This window comes from Onychomys torridus, chromosome X (assembly GCF_903995425.1).
Source record: "Onychomys torridus chromosome X, mOncTor1.1, whole genome shotgun sequence".
NCBI lineage: Eukaryota > Metazoa > Chordata > Mammalia > Rodentia > Cricetidae > Onychomys > Onychomys torridus.
Genome location: NC_050466.1, coordinates 97248684 through 97260108, shown reverse-complemented (window position 1 = coordinate 97260108; position 11425 = coordinate 97248684). Strand labels below are relative to the sequence as shown.

Sequence of the window (11425 nt, the reverse complement as noted above, 5' to 3'; positions counted from 1 at the left end):
AGACATTGAATTGGTTCATTTCATAGAATCAAATAGAAAAACAATTACTTATTCAGAGAGGATTATTAATACACAAAACATTAATATATAACACATTAAAAAAACTTTTATACCAGAAATCCATAGCACTCTATTTTACAAGCAATAGTGTATAATGATCGTTTCACACTATTCATAGGAGAAATGTGAACTGTTAGCCCTGAGATCTTGTTTCCAATTTGGCAATAAAACACAACATTGCATAACGTATAATGTGTTAATTTAGTTTAAATTTCAAATTTTACACATTTTCTTTCATTTCAAGTCAAGATCATGATTGTAGAGAATCTTAATAGTGTAAACCATTGCCAAGAGAATCTCAGAAGTAGATAGTGGTTTGCTATTCACTTCAGTCACCTAACTCACATGTCTTCCTTCCTCAAAAACAACCAGGCATAGAGCTGTGCTATACCAGAGTTAATCCTTCTGTCAGGAGAGTTCAAAATATCAAGTTTGATTCAAATGGAACCAACAGATTCTCCATTTTTCTTTCATCTTTCCTCTACCTTTCTTACCAATGCCAGCCAAGTTGTATTTTTCTTTCCATAGGTTCTCTCAATTTATATATGATAATGGTATATATAACACACAGAAAATCCCCGAGGGTATTCTCCTTGTCTTGTAAGTGATCTTAATACACCACATATAAGTGGAAGGTTATTTAAACACTGATCATATGCCTCTAAACACTTCTGATACAGCTGCTATGGCCTCTTAAGTAGCTTACAATTATGGACTCCTCATACCACTTTTGTGATAAACAAAGTTTAGTGACAATATGTACATACAGAGCACACCATCCTGAATGTGGTAACTACTAAAGGAGTCAAAACAGAAAGAAAACATAAATGGTCATAATTCTTAGTTGTACTTATCTCCTACAAGAATTCAGATATACAAAGATAAAAATTATTTTTCCAAAAAGTAACACCACTACAATGGAAACTCAATGAGACATAAAAAAAAAAAAAACAAGAGAACACAATTGTTATTGTGGTCTCTTATTTGATCCAGTCAATATTTAGTTGACTCCACTACAGGTGTCACACAAGTTCCCGACTAGTCTGGTTTGATATTTGTAAGTTAGGCGTGCTTAATTCAGTACTATTTCTATGGGAAGCATTACGAAGATTATAGAGTACTAAAGAGTGGAGGAGGGCTTCTCGGGCTTTGGATGCCTCTATGTTCTGCTCTTGAGAGATTTGAAGGCTAATTTGATTAACATTATTCATCAGTATGTTAGAGGCCATGAGGTTGGTTATAGAGAGGCACCTGGTAAGATTTTCTTCCAAAAACTGTTTATAGAGTTCATCTACCTTTTTTTCCATATAACTATTAAGCATAGAATTAGAGAGGGGTTGCTTATATAATAGCATGCTTTTTTCTCGAATCTCCTCCCCATTTAATAATTTTGAAGTGGCTGTTTTATCTAGAGGCTCAGTTTTAGGAGAGTGGCCCATTGATATATCCACTGAAAGTAAAAGAGGACCATTACAAACATCGTCGTGGGTGTGTTCCACAAAGCAGCCAGAATCATACATGTTTCTAATGTGGTCACCTCCGATCTGTAGGTCAGGATAATTCTGGCAAATACTTGTACATGACCAAGACCGATATAAATCCAGTTGTGTGTCATCATGTCCCCTCTTTGGAATGGGCAATGCAATGGATACATTTCCTGGAAGAAGTGTACTTTTTAATTTTGCAACAGGAAGCTCATCCACAGATTTCATTTGAGATGTATTATCATCTTCTTCAGTTAGACTTCCTTCTATAACTTTCTCTTGATTTCCTATCTTAAGAGGAGGAGGTGAATTGTCCTGTATATTTAAAATATTATTTTCCCAATTTTCCTTTCCATCATTTGATGTCTTCTTACATCTTAGTGGCTTATAAAATTTTGCATGTTTCTCTTCTTTGTAAAGGAATTCTGTTAGGAAGGCTTCTCCAAGCATTTTCTCAGGCAAGTTCTTCTAAAAATATGAGTGGATTATATTCCTACAATATAAAAAAAACTAATTAAGGCAATTCGCATTAAAAGTCAAATAAGAATTTTCTCTTACATGAACCATGTTTTAGGGAAGAACTGTTGCTTAAAGAATATAGAATAAGACTAGAAATATGTTGATTCCTTTTTACTACTGTTTAACAACTGGGAATTTATTTATTTATGGCTCTCAATTTTCTTACCAGTTAAACATTACTCTCCCCCACCTTTTCATGGGGCTATTGTGAGGATATTACACAGCACCCAGACAAGTATTTAAAAAACACAAACTCGGGGATATGTATAACTGTCTTTACCAGCTGTCTTTTAGTATTTAGTTAGAAATTAACAAATGCCTGGCCTTTTACTGCCCAAAATTCCACTTAAAATACTTAACTTATGAAAATATTCTGAACTAATTATAAACATAGCTATCTATTTTCTCATTAATATAAGTATCTCAAATACACTACTATTTTTCTTTCCATTTCTTCTTAAGTTTTTCTTTTTATTCTTTTGGTCTCAAATCTTTCTTCCTTATTCACTTACTTCATTCTTTTACACTGCCAATTAATGCAATTTTAAAAGCTTAAAATTTCCCTATACACTCCTGTGTAAAACGTTAGGCATGTTGGTTCACACCTGTAATCCCAGCAAACAGCAAGCTGAAGCAATAGTATAATAAATTCAAGGTCAGCCTGGGATAAATGGCAAAACCTGACTCTTACATACCAAAATAAAAGCAAACTATAGAAGAATGAAAAGTATCATTCACCTTTATTCAAAATAGAGCTTCCATTTCACAAGTCTACAGTCTATGTAATCTATGTTTCCAGGAAACACATTTCTGTTAATGTTTGAAAGAATTTGAAAAGAAAATGAAGCAACACAAATCAAACAAAGTAAGAGTTTGGACTTACGATGTTCTCCAAGTATCAGGATACCTAAGGATTTGGTCTTCTGAGATGCCAACAGTTCAAGCTCAGAAAAAGTATTTTCTCTCTGGTTTGCGTCTCAGTGTCTTCTTACATCTTACAAAGGAGGACGACAGCTTTAGTCACGTAAATTGGTTCTGCTTTCCATTCATACCCCAGGACTGAAACCCTAATAGGAAAATGATGTGGGTTGGTCACATGTGTGGCATGGTAATGACCATGTACCAAAAGAGGATCTGAAAGTGTTTATTCAAGTTTCCAATGACAGAGAGTGGGAAAATATTAACAGCAACAGTTCTTCATGTATGTTAAGACAGAAACGAAGTTATTTTCACTTTTAAGTAGGACAAAAGTGGAACAGTCTCAGCATCTTTCATAAAAACAACTTGAAATAAAGCAAAGGAGCATCAAAAAATGAATCAATAAATGATGATACACCAATGACTTGAAATACTAAATTAAGCATTTCTTTAAAAAATACTTCTATCAATTCCTTCAGGGGTTACACCCTTTTAAAAACTGTCTCTCCCTCCCCCCAGAAGCCACCAACTGCTGATAGACCTTCAGTTATGATTGGAGGAGGGAGTCATGAGCCACTCTGCCCTTCATGTTAGAATGGTGACTCGCTTGATCTTGTATAGGTAACCACAGTTGCTGTGAGTCCATGAGTGCACTGGCCAGGTCCTGTCCTGAAGACACTCTTTTCCTCTGGTCCTTCCTAACCTCTGGATGTTACAACCTTCCACACCCTCTTCCACGATGGTCTTTGAGTAAATGGAGCATTTCTAATGATTTTTGATACTAATTTGATTGTCTCTTTGTTTGATTTTGTTGTTTACGACAGGTAGCACTGGCTAACCTAAAATATGCTATGGAGAACAGACTGGTCTTAAACTTGTGACCATTCTCTTGCCTCTGTCTCTGAGGAGCTGGCATTGTAGACATGTGTCAACACACTTGGCTACATGGCAATCATTCTAAATTGTCATATAGATTATTAATTTTAGAAACACATTATTGTCCATTTTACAGAGGAAAAGGCAGAGAAAGGGGTTATGTATTTGTTGACAGTCACAAAACTAGTCAGTAATAGAACTAAGATTTTCAGCAAAAATTTGGATTAAGAGCACTGCAGTATATGGTGTGTGTGTGTGTGTGTAAAGTATGTGCACTGCAGGGAAATAGACACAGTTTGACTCCACTATGAATTATGTGTATAATGTGTCAAACACTATTCAGAATATTCCGCACGTACCAATTTAATCTTCATAAAATTGCAGGAAACAAATATTGTTTTGCCTTATGAGAAAAATGAAACACGGAAAGGAGTTAGGGAACTTGTTCAGTTTCAGAGAAGTGTAAGGAGTAGTTTGGGTTTGAATTCAAGTAGCTTAGAATTCAAACTTCCATGCTTAATTTCATTGCTGTACTAGTTTTGTGCTTTTCATTACCTTAATATATGTCAACATGCTAGTGAAAACAAATGATACAAATCAAATTGTTTATAGTAGTTTCCTATGAAGAGAAAGTGACAAGAAACAGGTAAACTGATAATTTTACAACTTACTTTCTATATTTCTATATAAGTTGAATACATGTATAGTTACTATGTATCTATGTTGTACTGGGATACTGAAAGACAAAATACTTCACATACATAAAAACTTTTCTATCATCTTTAGAATATGCCTTTCCAAGCTTACAAAGGTCTCACCCACTTTTAATGTCTTTTAGTAGCACATAAAAACTTCCAAAGAAGTTTTACAAGTATGCTTTTAATATACATTATGTTTGGGGCTTGAATTAGTAATATATTTAATGACTTTAAATGAATCAGAACAACCTCAAGACAGGTCTCATTTGGTATGTCATACCAATAAATTCCTTTCAGGTTGTCAAAGTTATCCTCCCGTGAGAAGTACTGCATTATAAGAGCCCAGGAAAGCGAGGAGATATGCCAATAGCTCACACTAGAAGATAGTGGAAGAACGAAGAACTTAGAAGATATATTCTATCAAAGCCACCACAGAAGACTATTAAAAAAAACTAGAAATTTCAAATCCCTCTTAATTTAGATTTCATCATTTTGGTTATATGCCATCTAGTTTCTTCCCTTCATCCCTACATCTCACAGGCACAAGTTCCATTAACGCCCTGTCCTTAAAATGTCTGCCTTTCAAACCTAGCATTACCTTTTCATACTTGGCTTGTAATAGCTGATTCTAACCTTGTCATAACATTTACCATACTAGTTGAGCAAACTTTTATATAAACCTAAAGTCATCAAAGCCTTCTGCTTACTCAAGGATTAATAAGAATATATATATAATTTATAATTGTGTGTCTCAAAGTAAAATAAACTTAGGCAAGTTTTTCACTTAAGCATCATAGCAAATCTTCAAGGTATAATTATCTGCAATTTTACACAATAGTAAAAAGTCTCAAAGGTATTTAAAATCAAAATCCAACATGAAACCAAACTCGATTTTCACTGTTCATCCCAGTTTCCATCTTCTAATTTCTCTATGTACTCCTAAATCTCAAGTAACCAGATTACTTAATTGCAGAGACCAAAAAACAGAAATGATCCCATTTAACAATGCTGCCACCTACTTGGAGCCTATTATCAGTGACGTATTATGTAAGCATTTGGAGCCTAACTCTTACTGACCAGTTGTAACTGAACCAAAAGGACCAGTTTCAAGAAAAGTAAGTTACTCTGTAAAATTTGCTACTAATAAAACAGGAAGATAGCCACCTATGTACAGAACGTATTAATGGCCTCTCAATTGCTGTGAGACTCCCACGTACTCTGAAGCCTTGTGATGTCTTCGCTGTGAAATCATCAGCCGTGTCTTTGCAGTGTATTTCAACATATCCTCACTTTTACTATCTGTTTTCACCTCTGGTGAATATCTTTGGTAAACACATTTACAGCCTGTACATTTCTGGATTTTCAAGATGCTATCTCAAACACAGCATTCATGACTGTTCCTTCCACCTTAAAACGCTTTATTCCCATATTTTCCCAGCAGTATACATGCCTCAAGTTTGTTCAGTTCTGTTATTCCAGGATGCTTGTATTGACCCACATAATATGGTTTGATTTTATCTGCATTGTATTTATCTCAGTCTATGGATTCTCACTCAGTTCCTTGAAAACAAATACTTTGTCTTATCCATTGATGTGATCTCTAGCAGTATGCACAATCTAACTCCCGTCAATAGAAATACTACAATGAAGCCACACACTTGCACATATTCAATTCATTTGATTGCTAAACTGAAATTGTTGGATAGGTACCACCATCCTCACTTCAACAAAAATGAAATTTTAACAAACTCATTTGCCCCAGTCTTCCTCCTTCACCACTAGGTCTCATGATATGTATCCAGGCTGGCTGCAACTCTCTGCCCATCTAAGCATGCTCTTGAACTTCTGGTCTTCCTGCTTCCATCTCCTTCTGAGAGCTGGCATTACAAATATGTGCCACCACCCCTGCTATGCACGGTGCTAGGCAGGACCTCAGAAGCACTTTGCATCTTTGGCCACAAATTCATTCTTATTAGTGGATAGAGCCATGTAATACAATATTGTCTTTTAGAAAAAATATTAAACTTAAGACCTTCACTCCCATTATATATCCATTTTTGGCAAACTCCTTAAGTTACCAATGTTATCAGTATCTTCCACTATCAAAAATAAAAATAAAGCTAGGGGCTGGAGAGATGGCTGTTTACAAGTGTGTATTCATCTTCAAGAGGACCATAACTCGACCCCCAACATCAGTGTCAAGTCGCTTCCAAGTGGTTCCCTGTAACTATGGGCCTCTCAGGGCTGTACTCACATACACACACCTTCACACAGGCACAGATATATAATTAAAAATAATTTTTAGAAATCTAAAAAAAGTTATAACTAGGCAATATACACTGGGAAAAAAAAGAGCTATGGTTATTTCGAAGAGGAAGCAGACATTTTACACCGGGAACAGAGCGGGTGGGGGAGAAGAGGAAGTACTAAGAGGAGCAATGACTATTGCGCAAAGTGAAGAGTTGGCCTCAAGAAGGAAAGGGCAAGCCTGCAAAGCACATTTCAACATGGGAGCTGGGTGGGGAGCTGGGTGGGAGAAAGGAAAAGAGAACTTTTCTGCCTTTAGAATGGGGGAAATGTTTCTATGTTGGCCATGTCTTCCCTGGATCTGTTCGTACCGTCCTTATAAACTAAGGCAACAGGACTTTGTCTCTTTGCTTCACATGCCACACTGTATTTTAATGATTTTCCTCCCTTGTCTCTGTCCCAGAGGAGGCAGTGGTGGCCGGCAAGAAAGCAGCAGACCTCCCTTCCCAAACAGAGAAAGAAGCCCTGTAGAGCACATTTGTTTCTTCTACTCCCCCCCAGCACTTGGTAGATGGGCTGAGAAGAGAGGTGTTAGCTAATGTGTGTTACCCTAGGGAGCACAGCTTCGCCTCCCCTCCCTTCAGGGCAGGTGGGTGGGGCTTCCTGATCTCTGGTCACTAGGCACCAGTTTTCCTCAGAATGGGCACCAGCCTGCGCCACAGGAGCATTTGCTCCTTAGCCAATCCTGAGTGCAGGCCCTTAGCAACCCTCTGTGTTCAGTCTTCAGGAAACCGGTAACCAGAAAGGGAGCTGACCACAACTTACCAGCAAAGTGTTCACTCACTACTTTTGAAGATCAGTCGCAGATTGGAAATCATGAATAACATTAAAATTTATTATACCAGCGTGTCATGCTCTAGGGAGGTGAGTAGGAAGAGCCTCAGCTGGAGGGAAGAAACAGGAGCGGATTAAAGTAAAAACACGGTAGTTGGGGACTTCAAGATTTTGCTAAGAGTATCATAGCCTTTCTGCCTTTTAAAATTTGATTTTACTTTATTTTACCATGGTGAATGGAGGTGGGACATGCAATGAACTACCAAAAGGCTGGTTAACTTTCTTATTCAGACTGTGCTCTAAGAATTGACTGATATGGAAAGTTTCTGGTATCAGGAACTCAACTACCTTAAGGAACCCATTAATATTGTCAATATTTCAAGTGTGCAAGCAATAATAAACTCCATTTAGGATAGGAGAAAAAATGGCAGTAAGTGGATAGCCAAAATTCCCAGAGAAAACCAAGCAACCCACTAAAGGAGCCAAGTGTTTATTTCTAAGAAGTTGATATATTTGCATATGTCACACATTTCTTACACAAATTAAAGTTTAGATGAATTATTTTCAGAAATATTTAGGAAATATAGAACAGTGCTGCCCATTAGAAACATAATGAAAGCTAATTATGTAACTTTAAATTTATTAGTAGTCATTTAAAAGAGAAAAAGGTGAGATTAATTTTAGTGTATTTAACACAAAATATTCAAATGTCATTGTAAAATGTAATCATTATGAATGTTAGTATGTTACACATTCTTTTATCATATTGTCTTCAAAAGCCAGCATGTATTGTGCTCACATAAAAACTGAAGGATTAGAAATTTTGCTCTTAAATTTTTCACTTTTACAACAACCACTACATGGTTGCCAAGCATTCATCACACCCTGGCTGCACTCCATACACTATATCTGAAGGAAGGAATGAGATTTGATCTCAGCCGAGGAAAAGCAGATTGCTTTTGTATAAGGCATGGTCAAGTAGGTTAGTGGTTTTGCATTAAAATGAGAAGCAGTTTTAAAGAAAGTAAATTATGAGATATTTCACTAGTTTTAAAAGAATAACAACAAACAGTATGTGACTTATATACTATTGGGTATAACAGTATGTAAAAGACAATGGTTTCAAATAAGAACTACAAAGATACAATACACTAAACTGCTGACATATGACACTCAAACTGTTGCCTAAGCATCATCCTGCAGGGATGCTAGAATGGATTATTCTCAGTACTCAGCATTTCTAATACTGTAGATTTGGGGTGGAAATGATGCTGATGCTGCCAGTCTGTGTGAATCATGCACAGAGTATCACTGCTCTATTCAACTGTTCTCTTAATGGGTTCATTTGGAAAGGTTGAGAAAATATATAAGAAGATGACTCAAGTCCATGCAACATATTTTGCAATTTAAAGAAGTAATAAGAAAGTGGAAACACTGAATTTTGGAATTTTAGAAATTTCTCTGCTGTCCTTTGGATACAGACAAGCATTTTTGAAGTATGACTTACTTATACCTTCTGAACATCAAACAAAAGCTTACTGACATGCACATTTACAGAAATCCCACTTCAATAAGCTGGGGTTGGAGCCTGTCAAATGGTCTTCACATTCTGGTATCCCAAGTACTATTTGACAACAGTACTGATGATACCACATGAAAACACAAAAATCTCAACCTTACCTAATATTTATATTGTAGTTATCAGTTTTTGGTTATAAATTAAGTTTAAAAACAACCAGCGGTTGCAATTTTACTTTAGACATAGTATGTATGTTAAAAGAAATGAATGCATGATAAATAGTCTATTAGTATAGGATACAAATTTGGCAATTCAAGTGTACAACACAAGTTAGCCATTTTTATTCTTTCACTTTTTCTAGGTCTTAATTTCATGAGGCATTTAATTTTTCATTCCATTTCTCTGACTATTGTTTTCCCTCTTCTATATATAGATATGTAAACACACAGGTTGTTTGTTTTCAAAGAAAGGTCTCATTATGGAATCCAAGCCGGCCTATAAATTGCTCACTATGGCCATCTTTTAATTTTTTAGAATGTATTGATTGTACAAACATTTCAATATATATGTGAGTTTTCTTATTTTGCCACACATCTTTTTAAAAAAAATCTGTGGTCCTGTTCAATTCCATATTGTGCAACATATGTGTGTGCAACATGATACATATGACCAATAAACTATACATATTATATATAATGTATTTATAAACATGATCTAACAACAAAATTTCCTAATTGTTTTTTAACCCAAGCTGGCCACCAATAATGTCTTTCATGACATAATGGATAGGCAAGACAACAAAGCATAAAAGCATTAAGGCAAATTGATTAATAACATTCTATCTCTTTGTTACTATCTAGGTAAAACAAAGACAAGACGAAGTTATGAGGATTTTGGATACTTATAAAGTTAAGTATGAGTTAATAGACATAGCTGTCAGTTCCCAAGTACTGGAAGAAATGCGGAGCAAAGTTGCCTCTCCTAAGGCTGCACCACCTCAGATATTCAATGGCCAAGAATATTGTGGAGTAAGAATGAATACTTGTTTTTATTGGTTATATTTCACAATATAAAGTCATATATGTGGGTGAAAATTGATGTATGAGGTATGAAACTCAGGCGTACTTATCTACAGAATAACTTAACTTAATTGTGTTTCTAACAACAAGTCAATTGGTATTTAATACTAAAAAATGTCACTTCTTGATGAAGAATAATTAGGTATATTTTTATCATTCATTATAATATGAAATAACTGGTACTCTGGGGAAATTATTCACCTTTCTTAGCTAGCAGAAGTTTGGAAAAGTCTGGGCATAATAATTAGCAGGCAACACATGAATTTAATTTGTAATTAAGAATAATCAGAACTGATTAACTACAATTTTATTTTTAGGATTTTATGACTTTCCAGGATGCCAAAGAGAACAAGGAAATTCTAAAGTTCCTAAAGATGGAGAAAATGGACAATTTTGATAAATGGTAAATCTATCATGTAATCTTAACTGTAAAAGAACTACTCCATTAACGTGCCACCAAAATACTGTGTTCCTATTCTTTCAATGTTTCATTAAAATGATTGTAAACTGAACATTTTAAAGATTTGATTTTATTCTCTCTCTGTCTCTGTCTCTGTCTCTCTGTCTCTCTCTCTCTTTGTGTGTGTGTGTGTGTGTGTGTGTGTGTGTGTGTGTGTGTGTGTGTGTTGGGGGGAGGGCAGCACCCCCACACTATGCTCCCAACACACACACACACACACACACACACACACACACACACACACACACACACGTAGATGCCTACAGAAACCAGAGAAGGTGTCAGATTCCCTATTAGTTACAGGCAACCTTTCTTAACTGCTAAACCATCTCTTCAGGTCCAACTGTGAACACTATGAAAATGTACTAGCGTCCATCAACATGAAACTTTAAATAAAACCACTAGTAACTGGCTATACGCATAAGTAGAATTCTAGTGCAATTTTCAGTTTGCTTTCTGCTTTATTTTTTAAATGTTTGTCACTATACTTAATACACGCTTGCATACCAAATAATGGTCATATTCCATTAAATTAAAGGCAAAAACACTGTGTCTCATCCTAAATCCCCATACAAAAGAAACACAGGAAGAAGAATAACTTCCATTCTTAATATTTTTAGCTGATTTTTCATACATTAAAATATGGGAACCAATACCTGAAAATAATTTCAGATCACCTCTTATTTCCTACATGATACAAAATGGTGGACTTCTTCTAATCTGTTTCTCCA

At 35.5% G+C, this 11425-nt stretch overlaps 2 protein-coding genes across 2 annotated transcripts; one reads left to right on the top strand and one right to left on the bottom strand.

The window, feature by feature from the left end:
• Positions 1 to 1082: 1082 nt before the first annotated feature.
• On the bottom strand, positions 1083 to 2992 carry LOC118573766 (protein CXorf21 homolog). The gene is made up of 2 exons (XM_036174109.1): positions 2947 to 2992; positions 1083 to 2037 (listed from the first exon to the last, which is right to left on the bottom strand). The coding sequence occupies exon 2, from the start codon at positions 1992 to 1994 to the stop codon at positions 1083 to 1085; it is 912 nt and encodes a 303-aa protein (XP_036030002.1). The 5' UTR covers positions 1995 to 2037; positions 2947 to 2992.
• A 4643-nt stretch (positions 2993 to 7635) lies between these two features.
• Positions 7636 to 10746, top strand: LOC118573720 (SH3 domain-binding glutamic acid-rich-like protein 3). Its single transcript, XM_036174049.1, has 3 exons — positions 7636 to 7726; positions 10016 to 10183; positions 10552 to 10746. Exons 1-3 carry the CDS (start codon positions 7679 to 7681, stop codon positions 10639 to 10641), a joined length of 306 nt encoding a protein of 101 aa, XP_036029942.1. The 5' UTR covers positions 7636 to 7678; the 3' UTR covers positions 10642 to 10746.
• Positions 10747 to 11425: the final 679 nt, after the last annotated feature.

What these genes read in the sequence shown, in the direction of transcription:
- LOC118573766 (XM_036174109.1), bottom strand. Translation starts at nt 1,994, where the DNA reads ATGCTTGGAGAAGCCTTCCTAACAGAATTCCTTTACAAAGAAGAGAAA.
- LOC118573720 (XM_036174049.1), top strand. Translation starts at nt 7,679, where the DNA reads ATGAATAACATTAAAATTTATTATACCAGCGTGTCATGCTCTAGGGAG. An exon ending in GCGTGTCATGCTCTAGGGAG is followed by an intron (nt 7,727 to 10,015) that starts GTGAGTAGGAAG and finishes GTTACTATCTAG; the next exon opens with GTAAAACAAAGACAAGACGA. An exon ending in ATGGCCAAGAATATTGTGGA is followed by an intron (nt 10,184 to 10,551) that starts GTAAGAATGAAT and finishes TTTTATTTTTAG; the next exon opens with GATTTTATGACTTTCCAGGA.